At 38.4% G+C, this 27,304-nt stretch overlaps 1 protein-coding gene across 2 annotated transcripts in view; it reads left to right on the forward strand.

Moving 5' to 3' along the window:
• The window catches only part of FIG4 (FIG4 phosphoinositide 5-phosphatase), a 135,706-nt gene that overhangs the window by 90,649 nt on the left and 17,753 nt on the right, over positions 1–27,304 (forward strand). For both annotated transcript variants that reach the window (XM_024248836.3, XM_054557993.2), the window contains exons 17-22: positions 3,939–3,997; positions 5,267–5,414; positions 8,474–8,557; positions 10,253–10,448; positions 11,447–11,529; positions 16,358–16,444. In XM_024248836.3, the coding sequence (XP_024104604.1) occupies positions 3,939–3,997; positions 5,267–5,414; positions 8,474–8,557; positions 10,253–10,448; positions 11,447–11,529; positions 16,358–16,444 (657 nt within the window). The remainder of the gene's footprint in view (positions 1–3,938; positions 3,998–5,266; positions 5,415–8,473; positions 8,558–10,252; positions 10,449–11,446; positions 11,530–16,357; positions 16,445–27,304) is intronic.

Here is a 27,304-nt window from a genome sequence, read left to right on the forward strand (position 1 = left end):
CCCCTGTCTGATGTGTGAGTTCCCTTTCTGTTTCCCTAGGGAGAGAGAGATAATCTGGCCTATGCTTGACAAGCTCTTGTTTGTCAACTGTTGAAGAGGCAGTTGTTTTGGAACAGTTCGCTTACACAATTCTTCCTCATGTCGTGCTGAGATCTGCTTCTCTGTAATCTTACCTATTAATCCTAGTTAAAGACCTTAAAAAACAAGATGTCCTCATCCACTTGATAATCTTTTAAATATTTGAAGTTGAGTTCATACACTTTCAAAATCTCTTCTTCTACTGGTTAAATAGCCCCAGTTTCTTCAGCTGTTCCTCATATGCTGTGGTTTCAAGGCCCTGCAGCATTCGGAACACCACTCTCCTCTGTGTATATTCCAGTTGAGGTCAATGTTCTTCTTAAACTGTGGCCCCCAGATCTGGGTCCAATAATGGTCAGCGTTTGGTCTGATTTGTGCTAGCTGTTGTGAGACCACTGGGACCATCACTCCCCTTGTGCTGGATGCTGTGTTTTCATTGATAAGCATAAGGTCACACCAGTCATCCTCAGTGTTGCCATCACAGTGTGCACTCTCCAAGCTTCCTGTCTGTTAGAACTCCTAAGTCTTTTTAGCATGTGCCGCTGCCGCTCTGCCATATCTGTACCATTCTTGTCATGTTCGTATATGCTTTGCCTACTTCCAAAAAAAGTATTGAAATGTGTATCCCTTAATGAATACTTCTAGCTTTATAGTTTCTTCAGATTTAATCAGTTGACCATCTTGATCCTAATTCAAGTACTTGATGAAAAACGTTGAGTACAGTAGGGTAAATGGCAGAACCCATTGATTTCTACCCACAGACAACTCCTTCCACATAACATTGTTTAGTGCCTTTGATTGTAATCATTTAAACAGCTGTAAGTTCACTTAACTATACTGTTGCCCTGCCCATATTTCTCTATCTTGTTCACAAATATTGATTGCTGTGCTGACATTCATGAATGTTTCAGAGGGCTCCCAAGTTAGCTAGGAAAATTAAAGACAGTTTTTAAAAATTTTCCCTAACCTTCCTATGGAACTGAGAACTCTTAATACTAGGAACTGAAAAAGAAAAGAGAATCTGACTTACTGGCTCTTTTGTATGCAAAGAAGGGAGTGACACTAACTTGCAATCTCCTGTTTTCTGATCCCTGGTCCCAAAGCAGGTTTCTGACCCAGTGCATTGCTCTTCCTCTGGATAAATGGACCTGATAGTAGAGGTGGTAAAGATTCCCCTATCTTGGGCTTAGTCGTCTTAGATGCTCTGATCCTCCATCCATTTTAGCTTATCTTCCCCAAGGCAGATATTTCTTTGCTTCTGAGACTCACCCAAAAGACTTGGAATCTTTTTAAAAGTGTTGTTAAATTGCTACATATTGCTAAGGGAAATACAATTTAGTAATATTTTTTAAAAGTTTATGGCCTGGTCTTAAATCATGAATACATGATTATCTTTTCATTTTTGCTCACCCACAAGAATTCTGAGTTAAAACACATTTTTTGCAATGTCTAATTCTTCTTCCTAAGCAAGCTGATTGTAAGCAACATTCTTTAGGGAATTTCTCATATACTGATAACTTCTCTACTTTACTCGTCTGCCAGTGTTAGATCATCACAGAATTAGATTTACTCAGATGCATGCATACACACATGCATACACCCCTCTTAAACAATTAGTCCATGTCTTTTTCATTCCCCTGATCTGACAGTCTGATTTTCCTATTAGGAAAGAAAATGATATTAGCTTGGTGTGGCTTGTTTTTGTGAATAGATGTGAATTCAGAGAATGCATTGGCCATCTTTTTAGGTCACTTGCAACACGTCTCGTTCTCATATTTGATTCTGTTATGTTGCTGGGATCAACATCACTTACATCACTTGTTGATGTCTGGTTTTTGGAATCTGTCACCCTCTCACTGCTGAGCATCAAGACTCCTGTTATCCTCAGCAAACTAATGCAGGAACAGAAAACTAAACACCGCATGTTCTCACTTAGAAGTGGGAGCTGAATGATGAGAACACATGGACACATGGTGGGAGAGAACAACACACACTGGGGCCTGCGGTGGTGAGGGTGGAAGGGAGAGCATCAGTATGAATAGCTAATGGATGCTGGGCTTAATACCTAGGTGATGGGATGATCTGTGCAGCAAACCACTATGGCACACATTTACCTATGTAACAAACCTGCGCGTTCTGCACATGTACCCCTGAACTTAATGAAAGTTGAAAAAAGTAAATAAATAAATAAATTCTGCTAAATGTAAAAATTAAAGACTGCATTGGCCCATTTCCAGTATCAGCTCCATGTTTCACTGTTCCTTAAAGATTATAGATCTCAGCTACACCGGGACACTAGCCTGCTTGCAGAGACGCTCTAGCGCCTCCTTCTGTCTTCTGGGTTGTACACAGTTCCCTCTTGTGTTTTTTCTTTCAGGTGTGAAACTTGTTATGGCTAGGGAGGATAGAAACAGTACTGGAATTAAGTAGCTCTACTTTCTCTGTCATTGCTTTCAGCTTGGCACTTTCAACACATAGAGCAGTGTCTGACACATAGCAGGTGCTTAATAAATGTGGAATGACTGAATGAATTCTTCACAAGCAGCAGCCTTATCCTTGCTCTGTTCTTTTCATATTCAAAGCCTTGTTATTGAAAAGGGGTTGGAGGATCTGCCCCTTTGGTTTTGCTCAGAAGTTTGTCATAGATGCAGAATCTCAGGCCCCACCTACTGAATCATCTGCCTTTTAACAAGATCCCAAAGTGATTCACATGCACATTGAATTTTGAGTAGCACTGCTGTAAAGCATAACTTCGGTCTAAAACAAAACTTTAGGAACCTTTCCTGTTAGAACAGTGATTCGCCCCACACAATTCATTAGGCTTCATATTCCTTTTTTCATCATTAGTGGTTGTGTATTCTGCTTGCCATCTCTAGGAGAGTTCCCTATGTTGCCAATTTCATTTGGATACTTTCCCGTTGCTTCATAATCAGGATTATTCAAGATTGTAAGTTCAGCTTTATATTTTTGGAAAGCCTTTCATTTATATTAAAATCTCTTTTTAGCAATTTTTGGCTATAGGCTCTTTTTTTAATCTTTAGGAATCTGATTTTTAAAAAATTCTCCCTGGCTCTCATGAGCTTTGACATATATCACTTTTCCTCTAAATATTCATTTCATTAGAATTTGATTGAGAATTAAATTAGGTGTTCAGAGAGAAGGCCACTTAGGATTCTTTCAGATTCTTTGCTTATAGCAGACGAGCCTTCTAGCAGAAATCCAGACAGGTGACATTCTTTACTCTTACTCTGACTAGCTTCTGTAATCCAGTAGCACATATTTACAGTTAAAGAATAACAGGGTCTATACTGCTTTCTAAGGGAACTTGTTCGTTAGGACTGTCTAATTCTTTCCTTAATGATTTTGCTTAACTGTTTTAACTATACACACAGGTATGTACATATACAGCAGAGTAGATTCTAACTATCAGATAACTACACGCAAGGGAATCCTGGTTGTAGGACTTGGGTCAAGGTCCCACTACTCACCTGGTGGAAGAGTAAGTCACTGTAGGCACAGTCCCTGGAAGAAGTTAACAGCAGTTCATAGAGTCAGCTTATTACATTCTAATCCTTTTTAGCTAAAAGTAAATAATAGCAGAGCATCTTGACTCTCAGGTGTATTTATGACATTTTTGTAGATCTGCAACATAGTTGAGGGAAGAAAGCAGTTGGGAAGGGAATTACCATGTTGAAGACCTACTGTGTCAAAAGCTTTGCAAACATGTTTTAAAAAGAAAAAAATTAACTTTGAAGTAGGAACATGTTACTATAGACCATATAAATTATTTTATCCAGTGAATTTTAGAAAACCAACATTTACATTTGGTTCATCTTTTTTTTTTAATTTTTATTTTATAGTTATACTTACTGGTGGACACCAGAGGTGATAAAGCATTTACCATTGCCCTATGATGAAGGTAGGTAACTGTTTGTGTTTTAGTTTTTACACTAACATATTTTGGAATTATACCTTAATGAACTTGAAGCATTAAATCCTTTGCACATAGTATTTTATTAGAAACAAATGAATGGCTGTTCAGTATTATGTTGCTGCTTTAATAGATAGGATATTATAACATCTCTTAGCTTCTTAAAGGGCAGGAATTATACTTCTTTTTATCTATGTAGGCCAATACCTTGTATTGTGTCTTACAATTATTATGTGTCTTTCAAATATTTAGTCAATAAAATATGATATATCAGCTCATCACTTTAAACTAGTACAGTTTATATTTCTACATATTTTGGGGGAATGCGGAGGAAGTAAGGACCCATTCACAAGGAGAACTTAAAACTTTTTTCCTGTGCTAAGCAGTGAAAAAAGGTACAGATGCGTGTATAAAAGTATATTTTAGTCACATTTAAATTAAATTTCATTAATTTGTCAGAGGGGCAGGAAACATTCTATATTAAAGGAATACCTTCAAGTGTATAATACATTAGAATGATGTTTCCAAATTTAAATAATTGCCTAATTTTAAATAAAGCTTAGTTCTGGCTTTGTTACTAACTCCCCTGACCTTGAGCAAGCTCATTTTCCATTTGGTAAAGGGTTCCTAGCAAGATCTCCTGCGAATCTGGAATGCTCCAATTGAGGACTCCATCTAGTCATGGTTCAGCATCCCAACTTTGGGTGGGGAAGGCCATAAAGTAAGATTACAAAGTATTTTTGGTTCTTATTAAGTTATAAATTCATTTTGGAAGGTATTTGTAACTTGAAATTCTGGGCAAAATCATTACTCATATTGCTGAGAAGGTTTAGTTGTTCTGGGAGAAAGGAAAGGGTTTTAGCTATCTAACAGTGGCTATTAACAGAATTTGAAATATGAAAGGAAACTTAGGGAAAAAGCTGTACAATTTTTAGCTAAAACACAAAGGGCATTTATTTAAGAACAAAAAGGAATTTAAAGAGCCTCCTCTAAATAACTCCCTGCTCCCATTGGACTTCCTGAGGCTCTCCTGGCTCCTTAGAGCTTGTTGAACTCAGCTTTGCATTGTATTTTCTATGCATCTATCTCATCTCCTTTCTAACTGTGTAAGTGTTGGAGGCAGGAGCTTACCCTCAGTCAGGGCTGTATCCCCCACAGAGCTTATCACAGTGCTGTCTGTGAACACAGTTAATATTATGGAAATGTTTGCTTCATATAATCTCAGACTTTTAGAGTAACATGCAGTATCTCTCTTAGTTATCTGTGCTGCGAACTTAAAGAAGTTGATAGTGAAGAAATTCCACAAATATGAAGAAGAAATTGATATCCACAATGAGTTCTTTCGGCCATATGAGTTGAGCAGCTTTGATGATACCTTTTGCTTGGCTATGACAAGCTCAGCACGGTATGTTGTGTGTATTCTGATACCATAAGTATTTGAGAACTGTAGTTTTCCTAGTTTGTATATATATGTCTGTCTTTACCAGAAATCCATTCTGTAGGCCTTCTGTCAGGTGGGTAGTCTACCTTTGAATACCTCCTGTGATGGGGAGCCCACTACTTAAGAGGCAGCCCCTTCTATTGTTCTATTGACAGTTGGAGTTGATTTCTCCCCTTTGATAGGTTGAAATCTGCCTCCTATTAGTCCTAGTTTGCCATTTGGAATAAACTCAGTTTTTTCATTGAACATAGAAATTGAGAGTTGACATAAATTAGTGGGAAAAGCATCATCTTTGGTACTAGAAAGGCTAGGATGTGAATCTTAGTTCAGCCACTTCCTGTGTGACCTTGGGAAAATTATCCAACTTACTTGAGCATTATTTTCTTAATCTGTCTTTCTCTGTCTCTCTCCTTCTCTCTCTCTCTCCCACACACACACTCCCCGCAAGTGCCTTTGTAGTGCCTGGTACAGGCAGGTGATTAATAAATGGTAGCTATTATTATTACTATTATTATTAGTCATAGGACAAATCTAGTTTCTCTTTTGCCTCAAGATATTTGAGGAAGCAATATTCATTTTTTTCAGGGTAAATATCCTTCATTTGTTCTTCCATAACTTATGTGGCATGGTTTCCATTCTCTCTCCATCCTAGTCTCTCACCTTCAGACACATTTTATTTTCTGTGTCTCTTTTAGAATTTGATGGGACCCTTTAGGAAAAATGCTGGGACCAGAATAAGAAAATTGAGCAAAGAAAATTACTTGTTATATTTTTTACTAAAATTTAATTTTTTGTATTTCACATTTTCTTCAGATGTGGTATTTATATGCTTGTACTTTATGTGGTACATAGAAACATATTCTGTGGTTCTGTTTCCTAGAAATCACTCTACATTTTGCTTCAGTTTCAGATAGTTAGGAACAGTTTGAAATTCTTACTTGCTTGATTTTTCAAGTAAACTTGTTAAGGTTTAGCAGTTTTAACTATGAGACCTTTGTCATTTCTAGAAGTTGTCAACTCAGCAAAAGATAAATGACATTAGGTATACGTGTTCATATACATATAAACCCTCACTTCACATCTTTGCTAGCTTCTTGGAAACTGACTTTAAATGAAATGATGTTGGAAAAAACAACATTAAGGACCTGGTGTACATTGTTTCACTTGAAGTCACAGTTTCCAAGAACCTATCAATGACATTAAGTGAGGACTTACTGTAGTTAATTGTGTTTGTGGTAGCTGTGTTCTATAAAGTCACTGCAAACACTGAATTAGTAAATACTGGATCATTGCTTCTAAGGGAAATACAGGATTAGGTTCCTGAGAGCCTCTGGTCACATCATATTTGTCAGCCAATCAATACATAACCTAGTTTTGTGTGTGTTTTTGTTTAAAGACAGAAACGTAGTTAATATACAATCAGTCCCTGCCTTACAATGATTCAACTTAACAAATTTTCAGCTTTACGATGGTGCAAAAGTTACATGCATTAGGTAGAAACTGTGCTTCAAATTTTGAATTTTTATTCAAAATTCTTTATAATAACTTTACTATAAAACAGGCTTTGTGTTAGATGACTTTGCACAACTGTAAGCTAATGTAATGTTCTGAGCACTTTTAAGGTAGGCTACACAAAGCTATGATGTACAGTAGGTTAGGTGTACTAAATACATATTCAAGTTACTATGGGTTTGTCAGGATGTAACCCTCATTCTAAGTTGAGGAGCATCTGTATATTGTTGATTTATTAACATAACACTCACGACCAAGCAGCACTATAACTCATGCCTGAATGAAGCTTATCTAACACACATGTTTTCTCTGTCAGGTGCATCCAAGCTTTCTTGTGCTTAGTAACACTAAACAGCTTCAGCACTATGTGTGGGGACCATCTTAAATAGCAAGATCACCAAAAAAGGCACCAAAAATGTGAAAAACGTGGTGTCAAATAGACTGTGAACAAGACACTCATTTGTGATACGAGAGCAGAAATTAAGAAGCAGAGTACCCCTTGTTCAGCCTCAGCTGAGAACATAAGCATTAGGGGATTCCAAGTTTTCACCACTCTGTGCATGCACATGTCTGCAGTGACTGTGAAGGGACCACGAGGATTGATTTGGGGGTTACAGATACACCTTAGTGAGCAAGCAGTCTCACAAACATGGAATCTGCAAATGAAAAGGATCAATTGTGTATGTTCAAAAAGAAAAGAAATTAAGCCAGTTACATCTTTGAAACATTTTCAAACGTTAAAATAGCTGTTTTAGGCCAGAATCAAGATTACTTTCTTTTCCTTTAAATAATATGATATTCAGTCACACACTTGGAGCAGTGTCCTTGCCAGAAGCCAGGAGTCTTATCCATCAGAAATCCTGGAACTGTTGCGTTTTTGACATCTACTGTGGTATCTGGTCTGGCTTCAGCAGTAATGGTGAGGTGGCGTTTGCATAATGTGGAAGCTTTAGCTTATCTCAGTAAGTGGTAAATTAAAAGAGTTTCTATTTAAAGTGTTCCGGCAGTGTTTTAATGAATTAACCTCAGCCTTATGAGATAGATGTTGATATTTCAGTTCATACCACTGTGTTTTTGATCATTATGTCTACCTCCTTAGGTGGTATAGCTTAAAAATGTTGTCCATGAAACTGAACAGCTTAGTGTTTTGTCATTGGCCTTTAGGAATTTAAATTTTACCTGAGAACTATTCATGATATATAACCGGATTAACCAGATGGTATACATCTTAGCAGAAGTTCAGATGTCAACACTGTTATAGTAGATGATACTTAAATTCAAGACTACTGGGCCTCGTGATCATAGAGAATTCACAATTAAGACTGATAACATTGAAATTACCTAGTGCTGTTAATTCATGGTTTTATGTCCCTGAGCAATTGGCTCAGAATATATAATATGTAACTCCTAGAGTTAAGAAGGAATATTGTAAGAGTGTGAACTGAGATGGAAGCCAGTATCACCTGGATGGACAGTAATTCATATGTAATTGTGTTTTCACCTTTCTTTAGTGACTTTATGCCTAAGACCGTTGGAATTGATCCAAGTCCATTTACTGTGCGTAAACCAGATGAAACTGGAAAATCAGTATTGGGGTAAGATTTGTGTATAGAACGAAACTTCAAAGATTTGTGTAAAAGAATAGTACTTGCAATATGATTTCCACCAAAAACTAATAACTTCAGGTCATATATAGTTTATTAATAGCACTGGGGATCACTAAGGTGTTCAATACTGAAAGTAGAATTCATGGGAGTTTCAGCAATACAGTGTATTTTATTGTTTTAAATTGGGAATATAACAGATGACATAAAGGCAGGTAACAGATATGATGTCTTATAAATAACTCAGCATTCTCTGTTTCCCAACATGAAATAGTTAAGTAAAAATTTGTATTTATTATATTTATTTTGTTGGCATCCTCAGTAACGTAAAAGCAAATATACCCTGTTACGGAACTTAATAGATTTTTCTGTGTATTGCTATAACATTATTTGGGGGGAGACTTTATTTTGTTCAGTCCAGTAAAGAAGATATACTGTGTTTGCATCTTCATGCTTAAGAGACTGGAGCGAAATGTGTTGTTTCCTGGCATGAGAACCTCTTTCCCTTCCACTGACCTGCCTAGTCTCAGTGACAGATTTCTTCTAGACTCTGGCCACATATCCCAGCCAGACTGCAGATACAGAGTTCTAATTGTATGGAATCTTAATTGTATTCTAGCTATGTGTGATTTATCCAATGGGACATATATTGATATTTTCCAGAAACACTATTTCTGTAGCTTTTATGTGTAGCCTTTAAATAGCTCATGTTAAGCCCTGACCAGATGCTATGAGGAATTTAAAAGAAGGAAGGTCTTCAGGAGTTTGGAATTGAGGGAATTCCCAGGACAAATAAGTAAATGACCAGCTATATTAGTGTGTGTCACAGAAACGTTACCAACTTTAATTTTTAGTTGCAAAAGGTCAGAGACTGCTTGTTTTCTGCAATATCTAACCCATGGTCACATAAAATTGCATTTTCCTTTCCTAGAACATTTCAAAATATTATGGTATTTTTAGCTCCTTATAGAGAATTTTTTAAAGAGTGAAATATTAAACATTTTTCATAAAGCAAAAAGTATTACTATAAATGGTTTTCTGAATTTAAAAAACAGCATTCTTACTACTCTTCCGATTTGACACTAAAATGAAAGTAAATACTTTTATAAGTGTAGGGTTTTCCCCCCTTCTATTCCCTACTATTAAAGGGAATGTTCAGCAAATACACTTGTTTACTAATAACACAATAAAATTTAAAATGTAGTTTATGTTTATCAGTTGTTCATTATTTGGATACACTATGATTGATAAAAAATTTATAGGAGGGAGAGAAATATACATAGGTTTGGTTACCCACTTTTTCTTGGACCTTTTATGAGTTACAGCTAATTTTAATAATATCCCAAACATACAGTCTTCTATAATTGTAGGGTAAGTTTTGAGAATATTGGTATCAGTTACCAGAGGAAGCCATGGTAACCAAGTGGTGAGAAGATTTTTTCATGCTCTGCAAGTAATTTTCATTTATTTTTTGAATTTATAACAGGGCTTATATTCATATAAGGTCAGTACATGGACATGGAGAAATATGAACCTTTTCCCTGTAGCACAACCTGGATCCAGAAACTAGTATCACAGTCATTTTCTTATGCTTCACTAGGCCTAAGGCTTTGGGACAGAGTGATAGACAGTGGGTGTTGAGGGTTAGTTTAAAGATGCTTCACTTCCATATTATTATTTTAAAAGAAACAAAAGCAATAGAGAAGAAGCTGTATTACAGCGGAAAACGGCAGCCAGCGCCCCGCCACCCCCCAGCGAGGAGGCTGTGTCCAGCAGCTCTGAGGATGACTCTGGGACTGATCGGGAAGAAGAGGGCTCTGTGTCTCAGCGCTCCACTCCCGTGAAGATGACCGATGCAGGAGACAGCGCCAAAGTGACCGAGGTGCGGGGGAGGGAAGCCTGTGAGATCCAGCCTGAAGCCCTGGAAAATGATCTTTACAACTCCGCTTTCAGTTAAAATGCTGAGAGCAAGAAAATGTCACATTATCTCACTGTTGTGTTTGAGGCACTGCATAAGATGAATACATTTAGCATATACATGATTTTATTTCATTTCAAAATAAAACTGGTGTTTTTGCTCGCATGTGTAATGATCCTTTCAGAATTTTCAAGTGAATTCTGGCCCTCTTTGATCAGCCCATCCGCTTGAGGTCCATTTATTCTCTTACTGGGCACGTTGTTGGATCACAGGATTTAGACGTGGCCTTCACAATCTTTGAATGGCCGCAATGGGAAATTCATCCTGTTCAATTCAATATTACTGATAGATTGGGGGAAACAAATAGAAATAAGCAACAAAAGGACCAACTCTAGCTTTGGGGAAATTTGATTTCTAGAAATATCCAAAACTCATTTAGAAATAGATAAGGCAAATAAAAATGTGTTAATACAAGAGCTGAATCCATGTTCCAGAAGTTGGCAAACTATGACGTATTGGCCAAATCCAGCCTGATGCCTTTTTTTGTAAATAAAATTACACTGGAATCTAGCCATGCCTGTTTGTTTACTCATTGTATGTGACTACTTTTGCACTATAACAGCAGAGCTGGGTATTTGCAACAGAGACAGCATAACCCAAAAAAGTTTAAAATATTTGCTATCTGGCCTTTTACAGGATAAGGTTGCCAACTCCTGCATTATACAAAAACAGCTAGTAATTATTTAACAGCTTTTTAAAATCCTAGAATAAACGATTTTTAGCAGAAATGGAAATCAAATTTTTTTAAAACCATCAACTAAGAAGTTTAATGAACAGGTTAAAGAAACACTGTGATTGCTTTTATGGAAAAATTCACAGTTTCATTTTCTTTTGGAAATTATTGATATGCTATATGTCTAAAAATTCTTCCTGGTTCTTCTTTTTTTTTTTTTAAACCCCAGAATGTGGTCCAACCCATGAAGGAGCTATATGGAATTAACCTCTCAGATGGCCTCTCAGAAGAAGATTTCTCCATTTATTCAAGGTGAGAGACTTTCATGTAGATATTAAAGAAAAATGAATATTTATAATTACAGTAACTTCTAACTACTATACCTTTTTTTTTTTTTTTTGGAGACAGAGTCTTGCTCTGTTGCCCAGGTTGGAGTGCAGTGGTATGATCTCGGCTCCTGAGTAGCTGGGATTACAGGTGCACGCCGCTATGCCCGGCTAATTTTTTTGTATTTTAGTAGAGACGGGGTTTCACTGTGTTGCCCAGGCCAGCCTCAAACTCCTGAGCTCAGGCAATCCGCCCACCTCAGCCTCCCAAAGTGCTAAGATTACAGGCATGAGCCACTGCGCCCAGCCTAGTATAACTTTTAAGAAATGAAAATAGTCAACAATACAGAAGAAAATGAATTCCACTTAAAATGCAGTTTCAGCATTGCGGCAGTCAAATTCTGAAACATTGATTTATATACGGAGTTAAAGTGCGAAATGCCTGAGACTCTGCCCCTCAATGATAAAAATTTATGATGCATGCAGGTATCTGCACTGCTCGTATGTAAACTACAAACCAAAGTACCAGTACATTCCTGCATTTCTAAATCCTCAAGATCAAAGTCCCTTCTCACAAAATAAATCTGGGATATTGACAAATGAGGACCTTGCATCACTTTAGGTCCTAGATGCTGGTGGGAGTGGTGACTGAGGAGGAAAAAGAAAACAGTAATAATAGGGTGCTAATTCACAACGTTATAGGCCTTTATTAGGCAAATCTAGTTGAAAGGAGGGGATACCCATAAGGCATTCCCTGAAATCACGTGCATAATTTCGTGTGTATGTGTGTCCTTTTGAGAAGATAGAGTTAGCAGATTCTCAAAAGAATCCTTCACTCAGAAATCCCCACGAACCTGATGAGAACATTGCAAACACCTCCTCAGCTTAATACATGGATTTAGAAGACTTGATTATTGCATATGAATACAGTTCCACTTATACAAATTTGTAAATGTGTGTGTAAAATGTAAATTGTATAATATAAAATGAGCACTGATCTTCAGTTATTTTTAAATGAGGGCATTTCATTTACAGAATCCATTGAATTAGATATTGTCAGCTTTTTGTTTCAATTAATAAAAACTACTCTATAATATATAAAATATAAAATGCACAGCATTTCCTGACTGCCAAAGCAGCTCCTGTAACTTGCACTCTTTTGAATATGCATCATTTTTTTTTTCTTTTATTATTATTATTATTATTATCATTATTATACTTTAGGTTTTATGGTACATGTGCGCAATGTGCAGGTAAGTTACATATGTATACATGTGCCATGCTGGTGCGCTGCACCCACCAACTTGTCATCTAGCATTAGGTATATCTCCCAATGCTATCCCTCCCCCCTCCCCCCACCCCACAACAGTCCCCGAAGTGTGATGTTCCCCATCCTGTGTCCATGTGTTCTCATTGTTCAATTCCCACCTATGAGTGAGAATATGCGGTGTTTGGTTTTTTGTTCTTGCGATAGTTTACTGAGAATGATGATTTCCAGTTTCATCCATGTCCCTACAAAGGACGTGAACTCATCATTTTTTATGGCTGCATAGTATTCCATGGTGTATATGTGCCACATTTTCTTAATCCAGTCTATCATTGTTGGACATTTGGGTTGGTTCCAAGTCTTTGCTATTGTGAATAATGCCGCAATAAACATACGTGTGCATGTGTCTTTATAGCAGCATGATGTATAGTCCTTTGGGTATATACCCAGTAATGGGATGGCTGGGTCGAATGGAATTTGTAGTTCTAGATCCCTGAGGAATCGCCACACTGACTTCCACAAGGGTTGAACTAGTTTACAGTCCCACCAACAGTGTAAAAGTGTTCCTATTTCTCCACATCCTCTCCAGCACCTGTTGTTTCCTGACTTTTTAATGATTGCCATTCTAACTGGTGTGAGATGGTATCTCATTGTGGTTTTGATTTGCATTTCTCTGATGGCCAGTGATGGTGAGCATTTTTTCATGTGTTTTTTGGCTGCATAAATGTCTTCTTTTGAGAAGTGTCTGTTCATGTCCTTCGCCCACTTTTTGATGGGGTTGTTTGTTTTTTTCTTGTAAATTTGTTGGAGTGAATATGCATCATTGACTGGAAGCCAATTTAGTCATCAGAGCACAGCCACACCCTCCTCGCTCTGACACACAAACACACAGTACTTATTCATCATGGTTGTCAGAACTCTGTAGCCAAACTCTGTAGTAGTTGAAGTGGGCCTTTACAAACCATGTGGCCTGAAGAATGAATTATCTGAAGTTACTGACTGAGTAATATGACTTTGTTTATTGCAGATGGAATGAGTGTATGTGCCAAGGATTGAAGGGGTTACTTCAGGGGAGGGAGGAACCCATGTCCTAGAATAAAATTCTGTGTTTGATATTCTGAAGATAATACCTCCTTTCATTGTATAACACTTTACACTGTTTTGTTTGTTCTTTAGGCAATTCTGTAGTAGATTAAAAAGATATTATCCCCTTTTATAGGCTAACAGCGCAGCAAGTGGAGCCATTTAGTGCCTTATCCAGGAGTCATATCCTGTGTTTCTGGGTACCGTGGGATTTTAGGCTGTTCCCTCCTTTTTGTTCTCTTGATCATAATCAGCTGCCTCTGCTTATGATGCAGACCTTGGGGGAAGGGGAGAAACAGGGGGCTGACCATTCTTTCCCTGTGAGTACCCCTTCCTGTGCGCACACTGCCCTTACTGCCTTGCCTGCCCTGGAATATCTCCCCTCTCCATCTGCCATGGGCATTGCAGTAGGCAGAGGAATCCTCCCTCCATCAGTATCTGTGGGGTAACTGTGCCAGAGGGTGACCAAGGGATGTTCAGGGACTGATTGGCACCCACTTTTGGCTCAGCTAGGCTCTGGAGCTTTCTTAGTGCCTCCTCTGATCCAAAGGGGAGAGTTTCAAGGCAGGGCTAGAGCCCAGGTAGTTCTGCGCTGAATTGGCAGGTTCCCCTGCCACCCCATTTCTGCACTCAGTTGGCTGGCTATGTTTGTGCACATAGTAGACAGTGACCTAGCCCGGCTTGCATGTAACAGCTCCCACCTGGCCTATCAGAGAACACTGTGGAGAAGGGAAGCCACACAGCTAGAAGTGGTGTCCATGGCCTGTCTTCCAGCTTCCCATTCTTCTGCCTGTTTTTCCTACCTTAGGCCTTGCCCACCTTTGGACTCCTAAGGATTTCTCGGTTTTGTAGTTTTATTCTAATTGCTGAGCCCCGCTGTCTATGTCTTCCTTTTCCCTCACCTTTTCTAGTGTCTTTGGTTTGCTATTTTGCCAGACCTGAAAGCTTTCTACTTACTTCCTCAAAGCTTCATACACTGGCCAGTTTTTAGAAAACTCTGGCAGTGATTGTACACCTGATTTAAGAAGTTTAAAGTTCTGTACAAATAATCAGTACTATGTGGCATTGTTCCCAAAAAATGGATCAACATTTTTTACTTGCTGAAGATATTAAGTTGGATAAAAGTAAGCTGTTTGAAAGTTTTTCTTTAGCACTGTAATGATACAATAATTGATAGTTTCTGTAACACTTTCTTGACCTTTAAAAAAGCTAATGAAAAACAAATGGTAAACTTTTCCATAGTCTTCAAAGAAAATACTTTTAAGTAGTTAAAAAAATGGAAAGGAAATCAGTTCTTTTGGTTTCAGTCTTTTTTTTTTTTTGAGACGGAGTCTCGCTCTGTCACCCAGGCTGGAGTGCAGTGGCGTGATCTCGGCTCACTGCAACCTCCGCCTCCCGGGTTCCAGTAATTCTTCTGCCTCAGCCTCCTGAGTAGCTGGGACTACAGGTGCGTGCCACCATGCCCAGCTAATTTTTTGTATTTTTAGTAGAGATGGGGTTTCACCGTGTTAGCCAGGATGGTCTTGATCTCCTGACCTCATGATCCGCCTGCCTCGGCCTCCCAAAGTGCTGGGATTACAGGCATGAGCCACTGTGCATGCCTGGAAATCAATTCTTCAATCCTGCCCTGTAACCTCCCATGGACAAATTAGAACAAAACTGCAAAACCACATCCCTGAAGGAAAGACAGATCCATGCAGTCCAAGCAGGCTTCCAGCAGATATGCACTCCAGAAAGCTGCTGGGTATCCTCTCTGCCTGCTGAGCTGGTCCAGGCCACTCCCTCTGGCTCTTAGCTCAAAGCCTGCCTTAGTGCTGTTCAAGTCTGAGAAGTGCTGTTCAAGACTTTTCAGAAGAGGTCCTATGGCCGTGGTGCTCATCAATGGGTCTCCCCAACCTTGGTTGAAAGTGTTCCTCTTTGAAGTGGCTAGAGTACTTGGTGGCGGGATTCTTGTGGTCCAGAGGAAACCTAGTCTGTGGCTGGCTCTTAGCAGTGTCCCTGCTTCAGGAGGTGGATCCCCAGCCTGATCCTGCCCTTTCCATGTCACTTGTCTCACTGCCAGCACCATCCTGCATGCTTCCCCATGCTTCCTTCATTCCACGCATTAGATATTTGTCACCCTTAGATGTGTGAGGCTCTGCAAGATCATCTTCCTGGCTTCAGGAACGTTTCTGTTCAAGTTCTGCACCATGTTTAAATTAATAGAAGTTCAATGGCATGCACATTTGATTTCATTCTTTTATCCATGGTTATGACTTACATTTTAAGTAGAATCCCTTTTCCTACTTTTAACAAGCCCACTTTAAAATCAGGCAAAGTCTTATGTTACGTACAGTACTCTTAGGTGCTTTTCTGAAATAAGCATACTACTGAAATTTGAAAGCTTACACCATTTTGTGTGATCTACTGAATTAATTGCAAGTACTCCCTTCTTTAGCTGACTCTTATCCATTGTAATTTGTAGATTTGTTCAGCTGGGGCAGAGTCAACATAAACAAGACAAGAATAGCCAGCAGCCCTGTTCCAGGTGCTCAGATGGAGTTATAAAACTGTAAGTACTAGATTAGATCTTTAAAGAAATCTTCATATTCATGCCATTCATAGGGCTTTCTTTGAAGACTTTTTGAGAAAAAGATTCACTCTTGTCACCAAATTAGTATAAGCACCACAGTATCTCCTTGTGGTACCTTACTTGAGGAAAACTGGGTCTCTGAGGGATAGGGAAGAGGTTGGCAGCCCTAATGGTCCTGAAATGCATCTTTGGAGGTGGGTTTGGCATTGTTGGAGGCTTCCAACTATGAACTCTGCCCTCCACTGGGTAGAAGTGGGATGGTGAAACAGATCTGATCCTGGAGACATGCTCAAGTTTAATACAAGACCTTTGAGGATATGGATGGATTTGTCTCTTCTAGCTGTATATCCCCATCAGTTCTAATAACTTGCTATAAGTTAGACAGGTGTTTTATGAAATCTTAAATAAACAGAACTATGTTCAAATCATACTACTTCCCCGTTTTTTACCTTGAGCAAATAACTTAACTGCTGTGTTGTTGAGTTTCCTCATCTGCAAAAGGGAATAATAGCACCTACTTTGTAGGACAGTGATGAGACTCATGAAATAATGCACACAAAGTGCTTAGAGTAGTGTCTAGAATACATTCTAAAATAGTTGTGATCACCATCATCATCCTCTTCATATTCATCATTATTGCTTGCTTGTTGGGACCTCACAAAGCAAAGGGTTGTGACCAGAAGAGGCTCCCTGATGCCATATGCTCAGCGAGTTGCTTCCATAAAATGGGTCACTGTGGGCGGGGCATGGTAGCTCATGCCTGTAATCCTAGCACTTTGAGAAGTTGAGGTGGGTGGATCACCTGAGGTCAGGTGTTCGAGACCAGCCTGGCCAACATCATGAAACCCCGTGGCCACTTAAAATACAAAAATTAGCCGGGCATGGTGGCACGTACCTGTAATTCCAGATACTCAGGAGGCGGAGACAGGAGAATTGTTTGAACCCAGGAGGCGGAGATTGCAGTGAACCGAGATTGCACCACTGCACTTCAGCTTGGGTGACAGAGTGAGACTCCATTTCCAAAAAAAAAAAAAACAAAAAACGAGTCACTGTGGAAATTCAGTGAGGTAGTGTATGTGAGGCATCTAGATCAGTGTCTGGCATACACTTGACATTTAGTAAATGTTCTCTTCCTTTTTCTTAGATCAGTTTTATCAGTTTGATCAATTAATTGTTTATTTGAATAGGTATTGATTGCCTAACTTCTCTGTGTCTCACATCTGCAGGTTCTTAATTGATCGCTCACAGTAATTACTATTAGTAATGGCTCATAGTAATTACTATTACAGTAATCCAGCAAAAGCCTTTTAGAGAATAGTGGCTGTGAGGATTTTGAGAATGGGATGGATCTGGAAAATAATCTTAAGTGGTGAAATGGACAGAACTTAGATCCTGACTCAGAGAGTGGGGAACAAGAGGGTGTGATTAAGGAAGACCCTTAGGTTTTTTGGTTTGTGTAACAGTTTTGATTGATTCATTCATTCATTCGCCTACTGATTCAACACATAGGTATTGAGTATGTCTGTGTTAGGACCATTTAAAGCTGCCATTCACTGAGGTCAGGAGCACTGCAAGAGGACCTGGTTTGCCTTTAATGTAGCATCAAAGTGGAGAAGTTTAGGAGGCAGTTGGATCAACCAATCTGGAACTCAAAAGAGAACCTTGGATGGGGATGTAAATGCTCATGAGTAATAATGAAAGTCACCAGTTAAGGATAAGACTGCCTAGGAAGTGAGACTACAGTGAGAACAGTCTGCAGCTGATCTTGGCAGGAATCTGGGTCTAATGGCTGAGACAGAGACAGAAAAACCTACAAGGGAAACAGAGATAGCTAATCAAAGAAGTGGAAAGAACCCCAGAACATATTTTATCACAGCCTTCAAAAATGCTGTTTATCCTTCTTTCTCTCCCCAACACTATTTTTTCTTTTTTTCCTCATTTTTTTTTTGTTTGGTATATAAGCCCCTATTAATTTAGAGACCACTTTGTTTTGTTATAACTATTTAGCATATGGAACTATGGGCTCTCAAATGAATTGAAATAGATATGGCCAAGGAAGGAACTATTTAAATGTGCTAGTAAAATAAGAGACTCTATTAACCAAATTGTATTATACAAAGTGATTATTCCATTAAAATAATATGCTACAACTTAGGAGGAGATGATGAAATGAACATAGCATACAAAATAAAAACAAAACATTTCCCCCCTGTTTTCTTAACATTATTTCTGATTTGATCTGTGATTGATCTTACAGTTACTACTTTCGCATTCTTTTTCTTAAAATAAGTAGTATTTGCCTGTGAGTCCTAGCACAGACGAAAACCACGTGGATCTAGAATTCTTTAACCTTTTCCACTTAATTAGTAAAGAATCTGTCATAATGGTGTTTTTACACAGCATCTTCAGCAAGATAACAAAGAGCTTGGTAGCTCAGCATTATGTTGTCATGGCAACTGCCCAAGAATGTTTTTGGTGTTTTTTTGGGGGGGGGGGTTGTGCACGCACGTGTGCACAGGGACGTGCTTTAAATTGAAACTCTAGCCAGGTTCTTAAAATGTCAACTATTCATTTTTAGATTTCTAAAGCTATGCCCAAACCAAGAGAAATTGCATTTATATGGGATTCTTGAAATTCTCCTCTTGCTATGTTTTATTTTCTAGTATATTTAAGAGTCATAATAAGTTTAAGTTCATACACATATGCATCTACCCATCTCTGGATAGTTCATAATCTTACTCAGTTTTTCTTGAAATCATGAAGAAACCATTTTTTTCATTTCTAAATATGAGATATTTATAACACCAAATGTAAAAAATATTGACAGTAAATAATTGGCAAGAAGCCAGTGGAACAGGGGCTCTTGAAATGAGCGTGCAGAGACATGGATGGGCAGCTGGACACTTTCAACCACGGTCTTGCAGGACATTGCTTAGAAGTGGGTGTTAAACCCCAAACTGGTCAATGTCTGTACTGTCAGCCCAGACACCCTAAGCTGTAGTTTGTGTCAGTGTGACCCCTCCCTGTGAGTCATAACCACTCCCTGAGTGTAGGGGTGGTGATCAGGGAGAAATGGCATCAGCCAACATTGACCGAACACACTGTGTGATGGGCACTGTTCTGTGTACCATAGCCTGTTCTAAGTTCTCACAATAACCCTATAAAGTAGATCTTATTATCATCTCCATTTTACAAATGGGGAAACTGAGGCACAGAGAAGTTATGTAACTTGCCCAAGGTCATACAGCTAGCAAGTAAAGGAACCAGGATTTAAACCCACACAGGATGGCTCCAGAGCCCATGATCTCCATCACTAAGCTATCAATGCCCCTTGTTGCCAGCTGCTTTCCAATCACTGGGGTAGCAATGCTGGATTATTAGCATTAACAGACCTCATTTTGGGCATCTGACATGACCTGGATTTGTAGACACCTCTACATTCAGAAATATTCAGAAATTCTAATATTTCTGCTCTATTGATCTTGAGTTTTAAAAAATACTTAAGGAGAACATACCTTTATTCTTTCCTCGGTACCTAGCATACTGTCCCTAATGTAGACACACTTAAGTTTCCTGGGCAAGCATACTTTGCTTGACTGATTTGGTAACATGGCATGGAGGTTGTTTAGCCACCACTGGAACAGTGTTGCTGATATTATTATAATCCTACGAGGTTATACATTTTTAGAGGGCAACCCATCTTTGTGTCTCTAGAACAGAAACTTAAACTGAGTGCTCAGTAAATATTTACTGAAATGCACTGACTCTCATCCCTCATCACACCCATGACCATCAGGGCCTGGCTGAGGCCCCAGGAGCATCCCTAGAATGCTCCCTCCATGTCCCACTGGTTTTCAAGGGGGGCATCCTTGAACACTTTTTAGTTCTTTCTCTATTGTGTTTTTTCCTTATAAACCCTTTGCCCCTCCTGTTTTTTTGTTCCCCTGCTGCCTTCTGAGAGAGAGAAAAAAAGTAAACACACCAAGTTGTTAGCATTTTTTCCCCTTTAGTCTGCCTCTACTACACCTGTGACCAAATGCCAGCTGAGAAGGACCAGAGTGGCAGGACTTGCTGTGCCTGGCGGGCAGGTGCTGTGGGGCCAGGCAGTGATTCACTATATTCGTGCAAGACCAACATGTTCTCATTTTACACTCCTACCAGTTCTTGAGAGATTTTAACTAAGCCAATCAGTGGTAGGTTAAAAAGGCATGAACACATATCATTAGTGCTTGCTTTTCTATGGTTCACCTATTCTAGGAATATGTCTCATTTAAAAATCACCTCTAAGTGGTTCAAAATATAATACAGAGTTTGTATAAATACCGTGTATTTTAGGATTCTTCCAGCGCAGGATAAGCTGACATGTAATGCAGGGTAGATTAGTGTGCTTGGCCAGGCATAGTGGCTCATACCTGTAATCCCAGCACTTTGGGAGGCTGAGGCAGGTGGATCACCTGAGGTTAGAAGTTCGAGACCAGCCTGACCAGTATGGTGAAACCCCATCTCTACTAAAAATACAAAAATTAGCCGGGCGTGGTGGCAGGCGCCTATAATCCCAGCTACTCGGGAGGCTGAGGCTGGAGAATTGCTTGAACCCAGGAGGTGGAGGTTCCAGTGAGCCAAGATCATGACACTGCACTCCAGCCTGGGCTACAGAGCGAGAATCCATCTTGAAAAAATAATAATAATAAGTGCACTTACAGTTTTAGGACCATATGGTTGCATTTATTCCCTAAGAATCTCTCATAAAAAGTGGTATTTATTCAAGACTGGGTGAATGCCCCTCGGTGTGGGCTTCTACCAGGGGAAGTGTTTTACAGATCAGAGCATTCTGTTACACAGAATTGGAGCACTTCTTCACACTGATGAGATGGGCATGACACAATGGCCATGATTAACTCAACTTCATTTACTTTTCATGATGTTAATTTTCAATAACACATTCTTCACATACAAGTCACACCCAGGACCTCCCACCTCCATTGATTTCATCTGGAACTTTGTAGATACTGCTGTGGTCTCTGTGCAGCAAGCTGAATAAGTGTTTCTGCCTTAATGGATAATTCTTGTTATCTTTTCCAACACCTGGAATACAGTCTTCAAACATTTAAGGATTAGAGCAGCTTGGAGGCAGTGATCAATGATTAATCAGCTAATTCCCTCCACAGGTGGAGATAATAAGTGATAAGAGCTCCTCAGCCCAAGGAAACTGGGATGTGATCTCTCCTCTCACTCCAGAAATTACCAAGATAGGCTTTCTTCCTCTTTCATCCTGACATTTACTTTCTTTTCTCTTTTCCTTTACCCATCTCTGACTTTTTCCAGATATCTTTTCTATTTCTAATTACCTCTTTCTCCCCTCCCCGTTTATTTTTGCCTTCCTTTCGCTTTTCTTCTTTCTCCCTCACTGTCCTTTCTGTATCCCCTCCAGGGTATTTATAGCTCTAAAAAAAATACAGTAATTACGCCCAAACACAAGTTCCTGCCATACATATTCTAGGTCAGTGTTTTTCGGACAATTCTGAAAATTAGTTAGTTGTGAAATTAATTTAGTAGGCCTATGCAGTGAAATGAAATAGCACTGAACTGAATACAATATAAAGTATGACTGCAAGGCACATATGAATAAGTCTTGTTTCATGAAACTTGTGTTTCTGTGCAAAAGTTTAGCATGTGTGTACCAGTTTGCCATGCAACATGTATTTCTTACTGTGGGTGACTTCACCGTTTGGATTTATATGAATGCATCTCTTCTGGATCCAAAAGAATGAGAAAACTTAGTTCTGTTCCTGGCATCTAGGCACTTATTGTTTGTTGAATGAATGAAAGACATGTGAATGACTCCTGTTGGGGATAATTAGAAAAAGAGAAGAGGAGTGAGTGGTTTCTGTGATACATCCATAGTGGCTAAAATAAATGCAGGCCTTGGAAAATAGGCTTCCATTATTTCCAGTGAATTGGGAGCTGGGATAAGCATGTGAGGGAAGAAAATAGTAAGAAGCTCCCAGCTGAAAGTCAAAATGAAAAAGCCTTTTTTTTTTTTTTTTTTTTTTTTTTTTACAATTTAACGTATTGCCCGTTTTATTTTGGTAAGTACAAAGCATACCACGAACGAGAGCTTTCATGGGCTCATGTCAGAGCTTAGGTACCCCCTTCACATGAGGAGATGGTCCTGTTGCACCACTTTTGGAAACTCATACATAATTCTGTGTGTTTAATCCAAGGGACAGGTAGAAACAAGATCAGGAAGAGATGCTAAGGGAGAGAGTATTGCCTTTATCCTAAAAGCTCTGTTCTAATCAGGGGAGCGATAGGCTTACATTTGCGTTTAGAAAGGTCACTCTGGAAGTAGTGGGGAGAGTGGATTAGAGGCAGGGCGATAAACAACATATCTGTTGGAAACATCAGGACAAGAAAGTGATTGGAGTCTGCTGTTGGCAGTTGAAATAGAGATGGGGTATTCTTTTACAAAGGTAGAATCTGTAAGTCTTCTCAACACTTGTTAGTGGATTGGGTTTCAGGAATATTTGAGAGGCCAGGGGTTTTATAGCTTGGTTGACCAGCTATAGTGGCAAGTTGCCAGGATAGCAAATATACAACAAGGGCAAGTTTGGGGGCTAAGGTGATGAGTTTCAGACAATAATGGGAAACCTAAGATGATATGTCTGGGCCTCAAGTGGTTTTAGATTAGAGAGATTCAATAGTTTGGGTTTTCTCGGCTCTTGATTTAAAAAGCAAGTATGTTAAATTTCTTTTTTCTTTTTTTTTTATTATACTTTAAGTTCTAGGGTACATGTGCACAACGTGCAGGTTTGTTACATATGTATACATGTGCCATGTTGGTGTGCTGCACCCATTGACTCATCATTTACATTAGGTATATCTCCTAATGCTATCCCTTCCCCCTCCCCCCACCCCACGACAGTCCCCAGTGTGTGATGTTCCCCTTCCTGTGTCCAAGTGTTCTCATTGTTCAATTCCCACCTATGAGTGAGAACATGTGGTGTTTGATAGTTCATGTCCTTTGAAGGGACATGGATGAAGCTGGAAACCATCATTCTCAGCAAACTATCACAAGTTAAATTTCTTTAACTTTCCCTAAACTAAAGGGGCCCAAGTTAAATAGATTATTTATATGTGGTTTAAACATTTTCTAAGGATTCTTGTCAGAGTAAAGGGAAAACATTCTTTAATGACTGATAGAGATGAAGACTTTATGGTTTTTAAATGTATTTTTGTCTCATAAGACACTCTTACCTTTTACATGAGCAAGCAGGTTAATCTGGGGGAGCAGATTTGGATATCTGATGTGGTCAGATGAGGGGTATTACTCATTGGTTTTCCTTGCTCTGTATACAAGAACCACATTTTTTAGTGGTTTAACCTTTATTATTTTGTTAGTTTACCAAATTATCATCAGTTTTGTGTATGGAAGGTGAGTGGGAGGGTTTGGGGCAGATGGAGTGATTATTGAGCCTTGTGCTGTGTCACCGTGGCTTCCTGACAACCATTCCTTTTGTACAATGAAGATGAGTGTCCAGGTATGATGTATTTATAGCCCTTGTCTTCTCTGAGCATATACTACAAGTCTTTTCAGTTAAGATAAAACTTTTGGCTGAAATACAAGAAAACACATTTCAATTTTATATTTAAATATAGTCACACTGCCCTTTGCATGTTACTCAGAACCTTAAGAAGTACAAACTTCATTAAGTCCAAATTGTGTTTAAAATTTACCAACAGATCTTTTAGTATTATATAAGCAATTTTCCAAGTTAAGTATTTTAATATTATTACTTATTTTCCCTAGGGTCTTATGAAGAAATTTGAGAAATCATACTCTGGAAATCAATTGCATTCTATTTTCATAATTAAAGATCTGCTCATATTTTATAAACATCTTTCTGCTATCCCTCCCAATTTTATGGGAACAGAAAGTCCTTGTTAAATGGAACCCACTGTGTGGTATTGTTAATCTAAAACTAATATAAAGAGACTTTGAGTTCTTGAGGGCAAGGCCCATCTGTCTTTGTATCCCCAGTCCGTACCGTGATACTAATAACATTAAATTATGAATGAGGAATATTTGGCATTCAACAATTTTACCTCTTTTAGGAATTTTATGCAGTAATTGTGAGGGAGAGATGCAAGGGTTAACAAATTGGAGCAAATGGCAAGGCAAATGATAAATATTTGTAAGTTTTTACTTTACTATGGTTTATTTTCGGTTTTAGGTGTAGCAGCTCAGAGTTCTGAGCAGAATCCCTTGATTTTCCCAACTGACAAACTACTCCTGTCCTTATTAGTTGAGTTACACATTGTGTTAGAAGGACAGGCTACAAGGGACCATGGTTTTCTGATTTTCAGATTCCCTACTGCTACCAAATGTCTGAAGCTCTTAATGAGAGAATTTCCTCCCATAGGTAATTAGCTCTTGAAGTCCCTTGATCAACATAACTAGAGAAGAACCATGATTTCCTGATTTGCATTTGCCTATTGTTTCCAAATACATGAAGCTCTAAAAGAGGATTTGCTTTGTTTTTATATTTAACTTACTTTTAGAATCCTGTGATTTTAGAAAACTATTGTGGTTTGATCTTACTTGGAAAGAGTAGAAATTTTTATATTCTTAAAAATCTTGCCTCTCAAACCCACTTTCTGTTAACTTGCAAAAACACTCTTTATAAGATGGCTTTACATCCATTACTAAAGGGTCGCAGTTTCTATTCCGTATGTGTGATGTCACCAAAATCCTAATTAAATCCTGAAATGTCTGAATAAGATGTATCCTGTGCTTATTCAGAAGAGAAAAGTAATTGAGACTATCTTGACTTTGTTAACGATTTTGTTTTACTCTTTATGTTAAAAATGTATTAATGTCAAAATAAAATCAATTCATGCTTTTTAAGCATTGTATATCAGAGAAATGTATTAGTTTTTTTTTTACAATAAAACTTTTAGGCTTATTTCAAAATATAAATAACTAAATTGGTAGCTCATTTATTATGTGACTTGAAAATACAAAAGTAAATTTAATAGAGTTAGTGTGCTCAAATACATTTATTTTTGATAATAGAATAGAGCTAGGAAAATTGTTCTGATAATCTCAGAAGCTTCAGTAAATGTTTAACAGATAGAAAAAGAACAAAAAATGTAATTTTAGATGTCTTTTTGACAGCTCTACATAAGATTATATTGAAGCTTCTTAGGCCCAGTAACTTTGTTTTGCACATGCTTATCTGTTCATTATTATTCCTATTGACCTAAAGATTTTGCTTTTACTTGTTTTAAACAGTTTTAACTCTTCTTAGACTTTGTCATGCTATAACAGAATCAGTTACTGGTTTGTTTATAAATCATGTAGGTGATTTAATTTAGTTTATTGTTTATTAGGTTTATTGTTTAACCTTTAATTTTATTTTTGTTTATCTGGAACCTTGGATATGTTTCCCTGCAGACCCATAATAAGAAACTCAATCGGTGTAATCTGAATTATTCACATATTTATTTATTCCCAAAGCCCCTCTATAATGACTTCTAGAGATACAAAGGGATAATCAGACTTGTGTGGAGAGGTGCAAGATGGCATTTTCAAGATGCCCCATAATGTGCACACATGTGTGCACACACTAGTGTGAGTGTGTGTGTGTGCATGTGCGTGTGTAGTGTATTAGGACTATGAAATCTGAGAACTGGAAGATGATTAGGGATCATCTGATTCCATCCTCTGATTTTATAAGGAGTCCTGGAGAGGGTCAGTAGTTCATTCAGGTTACTTTTTTTTTTTTTTTAATTATACTGTAAGTTCTGGGATACATGTGCAGAATGTGTAGGTTTGTTACATAGGTATACATGTGCCATGGTGGTTTGCTGCACCCATCAGCCCATCATCTACATTAGGTATTTCTCTTAATGCTATCCCTCCCCTAGTCCCCCAACCCCCAATAGGCCCTCCCTGTGTCCATGTGCATGTGTTCTGGTTGTTCAACTCCCACTTCTGAGTGAGAACATGCAGTGTTTGGTTTTCTGTTCCTGTGTTAGTTGCTGAGAATGATGGTTTCCAGCATCATCCATGTCCCTGCAAAGGACATGAACTCATCCTTTTTATGGCTGCATAGTATTCCATGGTGTATATGTGCCACATTTTCTTTATCCAGTCTATCATTGATAGGCATTTGGTTTGGTTCCAAGTCTTTGCTATTGTGAATAATGTCACAATAAACATATGTGTGCATGTGTCTTTATAGTAGAATGATTTATAATCCTTTGGGTACATACCCAATAATGGGATTGCTGGGTCAAATGGCATTTCTGGTTCTAGATTCTTGAGGAATCGTCACACTGTCTTCAACAATGGTTGAACTAATTTACACTCCCACCAACAGTGTAAAAGTGTTTCTATTTCTCCACATCTTCTCCAGCATCTGTTGTTTCCTGACTTTTAAATGATCACCATTCTAACTGGCATGAGATGGTATCTTATTGTGGTTTTTATTTGTATTTCTCTAATGACCAGTGATGATGAGCTTTTTTAATATATATTTGTTGGCCGCATAAATGTGTTCTTTTGAGAAGTGTCTGTTCATATCCTTCTCCCACTTTTTGACAGGTTTGTTTGGTTTTTTCTTGTAAATTTGTTTAAGTTCCTTGTAGATTCTGGATATTAGATCTTTGTCAGATGGATAAATTGCAAAACTTTTATCCCATTCTGTAGGTTGCCTGTTCACTCTGATGATGGTTTCTTTTACTGTGCAGAAGCTCTTTAGTTAAATTAGACCCTATTTGTCTATTTTGGCTTTTGTTGCCATTGCTTTTAGTGTTTTAGTCCTGAAGTGTTTG

This window comes from Pongo abelii, chromosome 5 (genome assembly GCF_028885655.2).
Source record: "Pongo abelii isolate AG06213 chromosome 5, NHGRI_mPonAbe1-v2.0_pri, whole genome shotgun sequence".
Classification (NCBI taxonomy): Eukaryota; Metazoa; Chordata; class Mammalia; order Primates; family Hominidae; genus Pongo; species Pongo abelii.